The 13,936-nt window shown below is 43.9% G+C and overlaps 1 protein-coding gene across 4 annotated transcripts in view; it reads right to left on the bottom strand.

Moving 5' to 3' along the window:
- Window positions 1-9,751: 9,751 nt before the first annotated feature.
- HIVEP1 (HIVEP zinc finger 1) overlaps window positions 9,752-13,936 on the bottom strand; it is a 125,639-nt gene continuing 121,454 nt past the window's right edge. For all 4 annotated transcript variants that reach the window (XM_065830939.2, XM_065830938.2, XM_071804569.1 and 1 more), the window contains one exon: window positions 9,752-11,501. In XM_065830939.2, coding sequence (XP_065687011.1) covers window positions 10,350-11,501 — 1,152 coding nt within the window. In that variant the 3' untranslated portion in view covers window positions 9,752-10,349. The remainder of the gene's footprint in view (window positions 11,502-13,936) is intronic.

Genomic DNA, 13,936 nt, shown 5'->3' with positions numbered 1-13,936 from the left:
TTCCGGTGTCATTAACAGCAATTCCCATTGTGCCAGAAATACCCACACTCTGTTTCCAGACATTCTGCATACTCCAGCCTTAAAAATCCATGAGCAAAATCCTGTCCCTCCTGAAGGCTGTAGGAGACTGTTCCTGACAGCACTGAGTCCAGGCTTTGTGTTAATTTTCTGGCCCAAACAATTATTTAAAAAGTATTCTCCCTCACCCTCCAAAGCATCGAAGTCCAGCCCCTTCTCAGATGGCTTCCTTTTTTATGTTGGTGCCAGAAACTCATAATTCCTATAGGGGAATGCAAAAACCTAGCTCGAGCTCAATTTTTCCCGCATTTGGCACCATCATTATACAGATATCTTAGAGTAGGGTCAGTACTCCAGCAAGAGGCTGACAAAAGTGCATTGTCACACACACACAAACACAAAACATGCTCGATAAATGGTCCCTAATACGATGAAGTGGGAGTTTGAACTATTTCGAGGCACTAGCTGGCACCTGGTTAAAAATCCAGGAGTCCTCGGTTCCTTCTCCACTGGCCTGGATGAACTGACAGGGGGGAATACGGGGGAGGCGAAGCATCGGGTACAATATCCCACATGCCCAGCGAAGTTTCAAGCACAGGCTCTGCTATGCCTGCCTGGCACCTCCAGACTGCTTCCCAGGTTGGATGGATCAATGATTGCCCCTTCCTCTTCCTCTCAAATGTGGGAAAATGATGTTATCCATCCTTATTTCCAGTGCATTGCTAATTACGTGTGTCTTGTGTACACAGCTCCAATGAAAGGAGGAAGGTAATGGAAAAAAACACAAATGCTGTGGATTATGAAAAATGAAAATACTATCCATTTCTCCTTGGGCCCAGGCAATGAAGTTGCTGTCTCTGTGCAGAGAGAGAATATTTTTCATGTTATTTGGCCTTTGTTCCTTCAAGTCCAGTCCCATCTCCCTTGGACGGTTGTGGTGGCCCTGATGGCTGCCCCAGCCAGGCAGTTGCAGCGAGGGGCGAGCTCTGGGCTCAGTTCACGTCCCTCTCACAACTGTGCCCTACTTCCACATTGGGGTTGTTTTGTTAGTTTGTTTGTTTGGGGTTTTTTGGTTGGTTGGTTGGTTTGGTTTTGGTTTGGTGTGGGTTTGTTTTTCTGTTTTGTTGTTTTTTTTTTTTTGTTTGTTTTTTGTTTTTTTTTTTTGAGGCAGAAAACAACTCAGCATCAGACCTTGCTGGTATTTTTTTCCTCAAAGAATACATAAAGAGCTGAACCCCACCAAGGGACTCGAGCAGATGATAGCCTGGATTAAAAAAACCCCACACCTTTAATACTGCCAAAACCTCATTGATTAAAAATATGCGGATCTATGATTTTGCTGAGTATTTGCAGAGCCTATTCCTGCGGGGTATTTTTTTCTCCATTTTCTTCAAGTGGGTATTCACAGTGCGTAAGGCTAAAAGTGTTTCTTTTCCCCTTGAAGTGCAGAAGGCTCATAGAAGAGCTAGAATCCTAGGATAAAAGCCTGATACAGTCCACTCTAAGATGCAAGAGCAGCACATTTTATCTGCCTTTTATATGAATTTAATGACAGAAAAAGGACAGTCCGTTGGTCCTTCATTCAGCTATTTCCACTGACTGGAGGATCAGCTTCTTGAGAAAACACAATAAATTGTTCAAACATTCCCATAAAAATGGTCTCCACAACTATCCAAACACACGTCCCGTTGTCTTAGATCAAACACAGCCCGTATTCTTAAACATCAGGATTAAAAGGCATCCATTAAAAGAAGAGTTTTAAATTCTACTAAAAGTTCAGAATCTTAAAAGACTAATTATTTGTGCAATCTTCAAGATCAAATGCTGCTGAAATAAAGACTTTAACTGCTTTATCAGGTGAAACCTGTGTTCAAAGTTTGCAAGGGGAGAAGGGACTATCAAGATAATCTAGTTTGACCTCATGACCTTAGGTTTCGGCATTTCACTGGTACAGAATCTTTCCAGCTGTTCATACAGTTAAATGGAAAATTGAACAAAACCACCGAGAACAAATCAGACTGCATAAACTTGAAAAAGCAGACCACATCTTTTCATGTTCCTTTAATTTGTGTGTTCACAGGCAAGGCTCAACAATTATATGGATGGTACAAAGTCCTCTGCTGATGCAGTTGCAGCAGCTCTTGCTGAAGCTTACAGATGTCATTTTCTATCAGATGAGAATCTAGCCTGATGAGTTTCCAACTGCAGGAGAGAGCTAAGTAAGTACAAAAGTGCAAATACTTAGGGCAATTTGTAGAAGAGTCTGAGTAAACTACATTTATGAAGTCTCTTTTTTTTTTTTCCTGTCTACTGTTTCTTTTATAACAGGTGCTTAGGATTGTGTTCACCACGCCAATTTTCAGCAGGACAGGAGGGAGAAGCTGGAATGCATTTCTTTGCGTGTGTCTTTTCTAATCTGTTTGAGCTGTCTGATGTCTTAATATCTAATACATTCTGGATCTTTGATCTGAGTAGGAGGATGCCTCAAGGAGGAACAATGATTCACAGCAAAACAGGATATCCACAGGGGAGCCAGTTACCCAGCCTGCAGAATTAATCAGCATTAGGTGTGTGAGCTCTTGCTCTGAAACACTGTAAATAAGAAAGAGTCACAGATGAATGTAGGTATGGGAATAAACAAAGAAAGACAGAAACACAATTTAAACCTCTAAGTGTGAAAAATGGTTTCTGAACCACCCACTTGATTTGTTGGGGGAGTAAAAGTGGCCGGTGTCCAGATGAAAACATCATTTCTGTTTTGCAGAGAGCCACTGTTTCAACATTCACTTTTGTTCTGGCTCCTAGACTGTTCTTGCAAGCCAGGGAAACACCTAACGCTGGGTAACAGGGCTGAAATATGGGGTGCTGCCTTCCTGCACCCCAACAACCTAACAGCCTGATCACAGCCCAGCACCCTTCCCTGGCTTGCTCTGTCTTGCAGCCTGTTTTCTCTCTCTCTTGTATCGTGGCCTGTTTTCTGCCAGCGTGTGCCTGCTACTGGCCTAGGCTAGGGCATGGGAGCTTGGAGCAGACTCCTGAGAAAGTGGCACAACTGATGAAGATGCCCACTTACCGGGGGAGCTGGGAGCATCACCTCCCTTGCTATGTAGTTCCTGGCTGATGAGGAGCAAGCTGGTGCAACGCTAGTGTGCTTCAGCCTCCCACGAGAGGATGGTGACTGCTTCCTTCCTTAGAATCACAGAATAGTTTGTGTTGGAAGGGACCTTCAAAGGTCATCTAGTCCAACCCCCTGCAATGGGCAGGGACATCTTCAACTAGATCAGGTTGCTCAGAGCCCCGTCCAGCCTGGCCTGGAATGTCTCCAGGGATGAGGTATCTACCACGTCTCTGGGCAACCTATGCCAGTGTTTCACCACAGTCATTGTAAAACATTTCTTCCTCATGTCCAGTCTGATTCTCCCTTCTTTTAGTTTAAAACCATCACCCCCTGCCCTCTTGCAACAGACCCTGCTAAAAAGTCTCTCCCCATCTTTCTTACAGGCCCCTGTAAGTGCTGAATGGCCACGATAAGGTCTTCCTGGGACCTTCACTTCTCCAGGCTGAACAACCCCAACTCTCTCAGCCTGTCCTCATAGGAGAGGTGTTTCAGCCCTGTGATCACTTTTGTGGCCCTCCTTGCACCCCTTGGGCTGGGTGGAGGAAGCTGCCAGCAGTGAAGTATCAGTGGCCGAGTGTGTAAGAAGCGCACATCACCATCTCCTTTTCCTCACACATTTTCAGAACGAAACCTTTGTCATCGCATTGTATAAAGGATACAATCTGTCTGCAGGCAGTCTGCCCAAGGCGTGGAGAGCCTTGCAGAAGCAAACTGTCTCATTGCTAGAACCTGCAGAGGAGACCCTGGTGCCAGATGGGCAGCAGCTCAAGCTGGGAAGTTTTTTACTATTAGCAGGAAGAGAGCTGTCGCAACACTCTGTTCAAAATTCATTTGTCAAAAGGTGCCTTTTAATCCTTTATTTTTACTTCAATTTTGACTTGACATGCCTTGGTCATAAGGGAGGGGAAGAAGGGAAGTCTTAAGATGGTGGTTTTCCACTTAAACGCTTCAGGTCTGGGTAGGTCCTGTCGATGGTTCCCGAGTCCTTTTTCAAAACCTGCAACTGTGTGATGCCCAGGAGCAAACTACTGCTGGCACGCTGTGACCCTGTGCTCCTGGGATGTGGGTGGATGTTTGTGGTGATGCTCCCTCCATGCTGGCCCCTCAGGGCATGTGTATGTCCAGGGAATGACAGGCAGGGAATGACGCTCAATAGTCAATTATTTTATTTGAGAGCTGCTGCATATGAGGTACAACTGTCACCTAGGTCAAATAATGTTTTGTTTTTCAGAAGGAGGAATCCGTTTGGAAAGGTATTTCGGTACCAGCACTAAAGCACCTTAGAAGCAAAGGACCTGCAACTGGTTTTGGTGGAACTTCTGAAGTCCAAGAGGGATGTTGTAATCACGTAGCCTAGCAAAAAGAGGAAATGTTAGGGATATTTGACTTTACAAACAGCCTTCAGCTGGCCTGTTTCCAGCACAAATGCCTCACACATGGTAATGGATTTCAGATACACTAAAGAGCAGAGCCACAAAAACCAAACAGGCCTTAACATTTGACCTTACTGGGGAGAACAAGCCTACTATTACCAAAGAAAACCAAGCATGCCTAGCTAATTGACTCATCTTTGGACAAGTTTTCTTTCCATGACTGAACCTTAGGAATGTAAAGCCTTGCCATCTTTCAGCCAGCATGGTTTTCTTAGACCCCACACGTAATATCCGAAAATCACCAGCTACCTCCTAACATTTTGAGTAGTCTGGCTGGTGTAGAGAAAAGTGGAGGGACAAACATAACAGCAAAAAGATCTGTGCAATATGGTTTGCTCTTTTTTTTTTTTTTCTCGGTTCAGCATTTCTGGAATGAAACATGAACATCAAATCAACTAATTACATGCTGTTATATCCTTGTTGCTGTTTGCTCATTCACCCACGGACATTTCATGTAAAATTACCTAATAATCAATTTGAAGCATTTTAAAATAGCTTGTTTTTATCCTAAGCCAGCAATAGAGTGAGCAATCCAGTGTCTAGACCTAAGACAGTGGTCTCATCTTCAAAGATATAAGCCATGAATGGTTTCTATGTGGTGTCTGGTCTGGTCGCTGGTATTTTATGTATCATTAAAAATGACCATCCATAAGTGCTGAGACCCCTTATAAGCAAAGGAAAATTCCTTAAGACACAGAAAGACAATTCTACCATTTTTTTTAACGCATTCATAATTTAGCATCCACAACTAGAGACTGACCACAACAGTCAGCTAAGATGGATGAGACTTATTGTTCATATTACAAAGCAGGAAAGCAAGGTAAGGATTCCCTGCTATGAGACATAACTGGTTTCAGAGTATCTTTCAAAAGCAACAGAATCAGTGGCCAGCCAAATAAATCAGCTGAAGGCTGTCCTGAGCAAGCACTCTTACTTGCAGATTGTTTGGTTTCCCTGGCTTTTGGCAAGTCAGTCAGTCTAAAACTGAGCCTTTTTTATTCTGTTTTCATGAAACCATCGCCATGTTAAACACGTTTGAAAGGCAGTTTACAGGTTTAAGCCAAAGTGTTTATAAAACCTTAGTGAGGATTATCTTGCAAAAAATAGGACTTCTGGAATAAGCTATGTAGCGACAAATTCATTTTGTATTCTGTTTAACATACACGTCAGTAAACTCAAGGCAAGATAAATCTGTTTATTAAAAACCCATACAGAATGTTTAGCTAAGTGTAAAGCATTGTATGCCTTTGTTTTATGCTGTATCTTTGTTTTTGGGGTGGGCCAAGCTGTGTTTAGCCCAGCTACGCTGTCTGAGTTGAAACGCATGTGATGTGCATTTGAATTTGCTTGTAGGCAAAAAACACTGCTGGCAGAATTTCTGGCAGGGGACTGGGTGATATGGACCAACTGTGGGCTGCTCTGGCCTCAGGGCATAATTCACAGCAACCCGAAGATACAGCAAGTTACTTGAGAAGTGAAAGGAGCAGAAGCGTAAACAGCAGCAGTAATCAAGGCAGGGCAGGGCACCCCTGAACTGAGTAAGTTTGTTTTATTTCAGCTATGGCCCAGAAACTGGGAGTTGTGTCTGAGGATGTAGTGCTGCAGACGGAGAGATCTGAGGCCAGTTACAGCAAAGGAGACTGTCCCTGGTTTAGGTTGTGTCCTAAGAAGTGACAGGTAGGTCATGCTGTAGCTTATTAACGCCCAAGCAGGGAATGTAGACACATTTAATAGAGTCCACATTCCAAAACTGATAGTTATATGGACAGCAGGGGAACATGCCACCTTCAAAATCAGATACTCACATCACCAGCAAGCATCACGTATTGCAATGAGTAATCAGTTGAGGTCCGAGTTGAGAGAGAAGAGCTACAGCCACTGGTCAATTATTTTTCTAGTGAGGGCTTTTGGTAGGTCCCAGGGAAGCATCTGTGTGGGTCTCACAGAAGGTGACCATGCCATGTCCTTACTTTAAGCTGTATTTGCGCCCAGCTGGTAGCCAGCACCTGCTTGCACCCTCTTGATGAGGTTGTGCGAAGATGCCAGCCTGTGCCTGGGTGCACTGAGGAGCAACACTTGCCCTGGCCTTTCACAGTGTTTAAACAGCTGTGTTGGATTTCCCAGAGGGTGTCCGACAGGGGCATTAAAAATTGATCCCTGAGTAAACAGAGCCAGTGCTATTTACTCCAATTCAGCTGCGATAATTTACACCATCTGAGGAGCAGCCTAATCCCGCACTGGCAAATCTCCGAGATGTTTGCTACTGGCTTGAGCAGAAGGAACCTTGGGCAAGGGGAGTGGAATTATCCCATCACTGATGACTTTGGGCAAGAGAACAGAGACACAACACAATTTGAAATAAAAATAATTAAGTCAGAACGAAAATATAATCACTAACAGTGGTCACAGACTTTTGCTGACATGGGACACCCAGGTATGCTGACGTATAGATGTTGGTTATGTACATGATTGAAGCAGAACTGGACAGAGAAGAGGTATGGAGTTTAACCTTCTCTCAGGTCTGGTCACACTCCTAGGTGCTTTGTTTTGTGTTTTTTTTGTTTGGTTGGCTGTTTTTTGTTTGGTGTTTTTTTTTTTTTTCTTCCTGTTACACAAGTTGTAGAGGTACCTCAAGGAATATCGATTTGGAAATATGGGAAAGGAAAACAGTGTAATGTTCATGACCACAAACATCTATTTTCTAGAAGAGTGTGATTTCCTCTAAATTTCCTCCTACCTCCATTTGAACAAAGTTAGATATATCTGCAACTACCCACTAATCTTCTCATTGCTAGTGAAGATCCTGATCCAACCACGGCTCCTCTGCTTTGCCCGGCTAAGTGTGATGATCACTTGTTGCTGATCAGCACCCACCCTCTTGGTCCTTTCCCTCTATTGTCCTGCTTGTTAACTTATCAAATGACACACAGCTTAACATTCCTCTTTATGACATATCTGTTGTCTTGTGATTCTCATTCTTCAAGATATGGCTTCTGCATTTTGACCTTGATGTCTTCAAAACACCTGGAACAGAAAGGTGACACATGTAGGTCGCCTGGCTCACCAGGCTGGACTTTCTGTTAAGTCAGTGACTTCCTGGAATTAATCCTTAGAACATGAACACACAACAAGTTGCTAGTTGAGTAAATATTTAAGATGTGTATACAGCAAATCTCTGGAGTTGCTAAATGGTTAGCGAAATCATGACTTGGGGGCATGTGGAACAGCAATTTCTTTTTAATTGCTTCCTTAAAAAATTCAAGAGAGATAGTAATACTTGAGATAGCAGTCAAAATTTTGGTGATACTTTTACTCTGCTGTAAACCTATTCGATCCAGTAACTTTTGTCATGCTGTAGACAAATATATTTAAATTAATTCGCATAGTTCTGGTTTACTAGTAAGCATCCATTTTAAAGGAGCTAAAACTAACGCAAAGTTTCTTGAGTTCATTAACAATAAACCTTCACCTGATTCCATTAGCAAAAGTTTCAGGCTCTCAAAGCACGTGTAATGCTGCAATGTGTTGGGTTTTTTTAACTTTGGCTGGTTCAGGTATAACTGATGATGACACACGACATGTTGACATCACTATGTGGTTATAAAAAGAACACACAAATGCAGTGACATTTTACACAGTGCCACCCACAAATTTGAAGTCTGGTGCTGTGAGGTGCCGAAAACTCTCAACTCTCATTGAGTTCAATGCGAGTTGAGAGCACTTCGTGGTTGGGGTGCTGGGGCCCTTGGTGAGGCTCTGCAGCGTTGGGAATTAACCAATATTCATGCCTGAGATGACGTTAATTTCCGCTTTCTAGTGCGTACCTCACTAATTACTGGATTAGTACAACCGGCTGATAATCACAGTAGTATAACTGATTTTCTGGTACTGGAGTGCTCTTTCTGAGAGTTAATAAAGCTCACTCAATGTCGCCTACAGTTTTACAACACGCTGTAATGGAATAATGAGTACAATGTGAGCACAGTACAAAAGCTGATACTAAGTTAAAAATGGATCTAGGATATCGATGTTCTTGAATGTGAGAAGTACAATGTATGAATTCACTTCTCTGAGTTGGGTTCGGGAGTTAATCTGTGAATATCGCAGCCCAGCTCAAATTTAAGTTCACTCCTTTTTTTTTTTCAAGATTTGCTTCCTACCCTTGTACTCCAGTTGTTTTAAATGCACTTGTCCTCATTATTTCCATAAAGGTGATCATGCTTTTAATTTACATTTGCCAGTTTTCTACTGGAATGTGGTTGTTAAAACAGATTTATAAACTTCTCTAATAATGTGATATAAGGACACAGCAGAAAACCAACTCTATTTAAAAATTACAGCATGAATCCCAGGTCAATTTGAAACTTTCAGGAACGTGTAGCCCTGTAGCGTGAGACTTGTCTCCTACAGTAGTTGAACAACTTAAAAATTTATCGGTACCTTTACATTTTTTTCACTATTTGCAAACAGAGTTTTATTAAATTTCATTATTCTGGGATCCATCCATGTCTTGTATGCCCATAATTGTGAGTTTGTTGATATAAAGGTACATTAATTGTCTGTCTAAGACCTCTAGTCCCTTTGTTTTTCCTGCATGAATAAGACAAAGCCATATTCAGGGAGAAATTAGCTTTGTCTAGCTGCAAGTGATCACCTGAATTGGAAGTCTCATCAGAAGCTGAAGGTCATTGATAATGCCAAATCCTCATTACAGCAGCGGCTGTTTCACCAACTGTATGGTGGATTTTGCAATTAAGAACACACAAAGAATTATTCCTTTCTTGCTTAAGAACATTTTAATGTCAATAAAAAGTGGCTTTATAATTCAAGGTTACAAATAAAAAAATAGTTCATCTTGACTCCTCTGCTGTTTTCCCTCAGAGAAGTCTTCAAATGTCAGTTTGGAAGCGGGAAAAACACGAGGTGGATGGGCGCTCGCTCTAGAAAAAAGCTGAAGGACTCCCTCCCCACTTCGCCATCGCTGGACGTTTTGAAATGGAAGGTTTTGCTCCAGGTAAGCCTGAAGAGTGCACGCTCTCTCTTGTGGCAGGTGAAACCGCAGGGGCAGGCACCACCGCCCGATCCTTTCAAGCTGAACACAACTGGAAGGGTAATAAAAGGAATGAGTCAAGTGCCTCTCCAACCACCGGGCTGCATCAAGAAGGCACAACATAAGCAATGGTAAAGTCAGTAAACAAAATTTTACTGTAATATTTCATAACACAGATACTGTATTTCTCTTTGAAGTGTAAAGCTACCGTCTTACACAAGAAAGATGGACAGACCCTTTTCCAAGACTAATATGGATACAATAAATATGGAGTTTTACATACTAGATCTGTACACAGAAACTTTGTCCCACAGCCATAAAAATTTACATTTAACAGTGCAACATATAATTTAATCCTTTATTTATCTGACATAAGATGTTTACTTACTATACACAAGCAACTACCTGGGTTTAATATACATATTTTATATATATATATATTTTATATATATATATTCAACAATCTGTACAGGTTTCTAAACATAAAACTCCAAAAAGGCACAATCGTCTATACAACATGTACAAAAATGGCTGGAGCTGACAAGAAACAACAATTATTGGTCAAAAGTTCATGATTGCACGAAGATTAGTAATGGGGTTGTGTCAGAAAAATGTGCTTTAAGGAAAAGAAGGTTTGCAAAGAAACCTGTGTTACAAAATAATAATAATAATAATAATAAAAACAATAACGAAAAAACAACAAAAAAAACCCCACAACAAAAAACAAAAACTAGGTTGCTATTACGAGTCTATCCTCATCGTCACTGCTGCCATCGCTAAACTGCACCGTGTTTTGCCGCCGGGGCAAGGCGGCTGGTCTGTGTACCTGTCTGTTCGGGGAGACAGTTCGGTGGACCGCGGACTTGGTCACCGCTTCGGGGTTCCCCTTGGAGCGGGGCTCAGTCCTCTTCACCTGCAGGGAGGGGACATCGCGCTTTGGCTTGGTGGGCTGTGCCGGGTCAGTCTTTTCGGGATCCGCTTTCCCCGGCCCATCAGCTCGCTCACGGTCAGCCGGCGGGGTGGGCTCGGAATGGCTCTTCCCACCGTACCGCTGCCCACTGGCTGCCGCCTGAGGAGAAGCGGCCCTGCCAGCCGGGCCGACCTCAGCCACGGGGAAGCTGGGGGCAGCCAGCTCCGGCTGGGCCTCGCAGGCTTTGCCACTGGAGGCGGGCACCTCAGAGGCTCCTTGGGCGTCAGCACCGGTGGGGCTGAGGGAGGGGATGAGGGTCGGCAGGGCGATGTTCAGTATCTGCAAGCCGGGGATGTGTGCCTGAGGGCTGGGGTTGCCCTGCGGGGTTGTGCCAGCCGTCAGCACCTGGAGGCCCACGGCATTCAGGGTAATTCCCGACGGGCGCATCTGCGGGGCCACGTTGGTGTTCGCCAGGCCCAAGATGTTCACCGTCTCCACGCCCAGCGGCGGGAGAGGCTGCAGGCTGGGCGTGCTGAGGCCCGGGATGCCCGGCACGCTCACCTGGCCGATGGGGATGCATGGCACCACGCTGTTCACCTCGGCGACACCCACTGGGTTCACAGCAGCGCTGGCAGCCGTGCCACCCACCTCACCCAGGGCGCTGGTAGTCCTGTGGATGACGCTGACGGTGGGGATGGTGAGCTGCACCGGCCCCGCCTGGATGGGGACGAAGGTGGAGTAGGTGGCCAAGCCGGCGGGGACCACCTGAATCCCCCCGACGGGTACCGTGCCGTAGGGCGCCTTGGGCTGCTGCTGCGAGTGCAGGGGGAGGTGGCTGAAGAGGTGGGTCTGGGGCGGCCTCGGCGATGCGGCATGCTGTGGGCACCCAGACGGCTTCTCCTCTGGGGTCTCGGTGGTGGTCGGCATGCTGCGGTCCACTGGCGAGGAGGGAGAGCTGACGGAGGGCGTGCTCTGGGGAGAACAACACAGGCATGTTAATGTGGCGGCTGTTGCTATCCTCCAGTGAAATGAAAATGCGAGGTGGCTGGGAGGGCTTCCCACATTCTCTTTTAACAAAAAAACAACAACAAACTAGTTCACAGTATATACTGCCCAGCTTGAACAAAGAACTGATTTCCTTCCTTTCTTTTTCCAACTCCTTCCTCGCCCACTAATTGAATTTTCCTCCCCTAATCACCCTGGCTAATTTCTTTTTAACACTAGTACTTGAAAACATTGCTGAATATCTTTTGTATGTGTTTTTTAAGGAGCCAGGCAGCTTTGGAGAACTGTTTACTGTGGAAATCACCTCAGGCAAGAAGGTTAAATAAGCATCAGCAGCATTTCTGATGCACTGGGTTCCTCTCCTGGAGCCATTATAGCCTCCGGCAGGCAGAGTCAGCATCATGGCACATATGTCCACGGGTGCTTCACATGTGAAAGACAGGCGTTGAGCAATGACAAGAGATGGATGTGACAACTACAGCGCCCACAGATGCGGAGGTGACTGGCAGATAGTGGAGTGAGACGTGGGACCCACATCCCACTGCTACCTCTACTCGCTGTGATTTGGTGCTCAGCCTGGACTGATAATCGTATTTATATGCTCCCTTTTCTTCTCATATAGCCTGAGTTACCAACCAAGGCTCGCAACTCCTTTCTGAAAAACTCTAAAATAATACGTCTTAAACTACAATTGCAATCTCATGGTATCTTCTAGTTTTAGGCATATTCACAACACATAAAGAATGGTGTAACTTTATTTAGCTTATATAGTCCTAAATGGTCATTCTGCGGCTTTGACCAGTCTCAAGAAATCTCTAGAACAGGCACAAAACTGAAACACAAACGGAAATGCTTTTGAAAACTGCTGGTAGGAAATGTACTGGTTAAAGGAGAGTATGGTTTACTGACTATCCAGTGTCAACCAGTCTAAATGGGAAGACGGGTGTGAGAAAGAAGCCAACATCTTTCTCAGAATTAAGTCCTGCCTGACACCTCACAAGAAACCCTAAGAAAACGGTACAGATGGTTTTGAAAGAACATACACCAGCCTTCCTGAGCTGTCTCAACCCCTTATCTCAATTGCAAGAAGTGGGATCCACAACCACTCGCAACAGGAACAGACGGTACATTGACCATCAGACACGGCTGCCACTTCTTTTGGTCTGGGAAAGGAGGAGGTAGTGATACAAGGAATTACTGCCTTGTATCACCTATGTGCCCTACCTTTTAACATTTTAAACAGAGCTCTTCTCTTCAATGAGGCAGTAAACTCAATCACATGCCTTTCTGGTATCTATTGGCAAAACCTAAAACCCCAAATCCAAAGATTAAGATCCTACCGCTTTTGTGGCAGGCATATACAGGGCTCAGAGATCACGACATTTTATTCTCTAGCATACTACAAAATCCCTCCAATGTATGTCTGTCACACGGGCTCACAGTTCTTAGAAACAGGACTGAACCCATGTCAAACAGTGAAATGCAGCAACAGTTTTTACTGTTCATCCTTACTGACAGTTCAGTATCTTAAATTTGTAAAAAATGAATCCAGTAGTACAGATATACAATAAAAAAATCCAAGGGAATAAGTACTTAAACCAGAATGAAATCTTTACTTACTGTTTATACTTTTGAAAATTTTCTGCTGCTTATTTTTCTATAACTACATGCATATACCATTTGTAAATATTACATTCATCACATAACAGGCAGTAACTACTTCATTTAAACTACATTTTGCATTATGTTTTTTTGACCATTATTTTGGAAAACTCTAATGCCTCATGGTCTGCAGTAAGAATCCAGAACTTTCAAGAGATATACTTAGGGTCAATTAGGTTATGTGTCTTGTACTGTCCCCATTAAAAATATTGCTGAACTGTAAAAGGCTTAACACCTGCCAGTTCCCCTCTGCGATTTCCTCAGCAGAGTTTTAAAGACAATAGTAGCCAAAATTACTAAATGCTCCTGCAGCCTTGCACACAGACCAGCCTCATCTTTCTGCACGCTGCTCTGCAGAGCCCTGTGCCTAGAAGAGGCATGGGCAAAACTCATCCTTTTCTGATTAAAATGTTCTTTCAGCTTGGAGAAAAACTGGGAGCACTGGGAACTCAGGTCTCAGTTCTGTGCTTGCCTCTCCCTTTTGTTATTGTGCAAGGGCAATCTCTTAGTTCCCTTGAACATATGGTGCTCTTTCTAATTCGGCTACTAAGCATATTTGGAGGAGAGAGAAGCAATTGCACAGGTTTGGTGTGGTTTTTTTTTTAATAGTGATAAGGTAAAAACCTTTGGGAGTAGATTAATTGCCTTTGGGGAATTACCAATGATTCTATCGTCGTGTTTCCGAGTGAAGTGACTTCTGAATTCCATCACTTTCCTCTGAAAACTTCATAATCATCACC

Source organism: Patagioenas fasciata, chromosome 2, assembly GCF_037038585.1.
Source record: "Patagioenas fasciata isolate bPatFas1 chromosome 2, bPatFas1.hap1, whole genome shotgun sequence".
Lineage (NCBI taxonomy): Eukaryota > Metazoa > Chordata > Aves > Columbiformes > Columbidae > Patagioenas > Patagioenas fasciata.
This window is presented reverse-complemented; position numbering and strand designations above follow the sequence as displayed.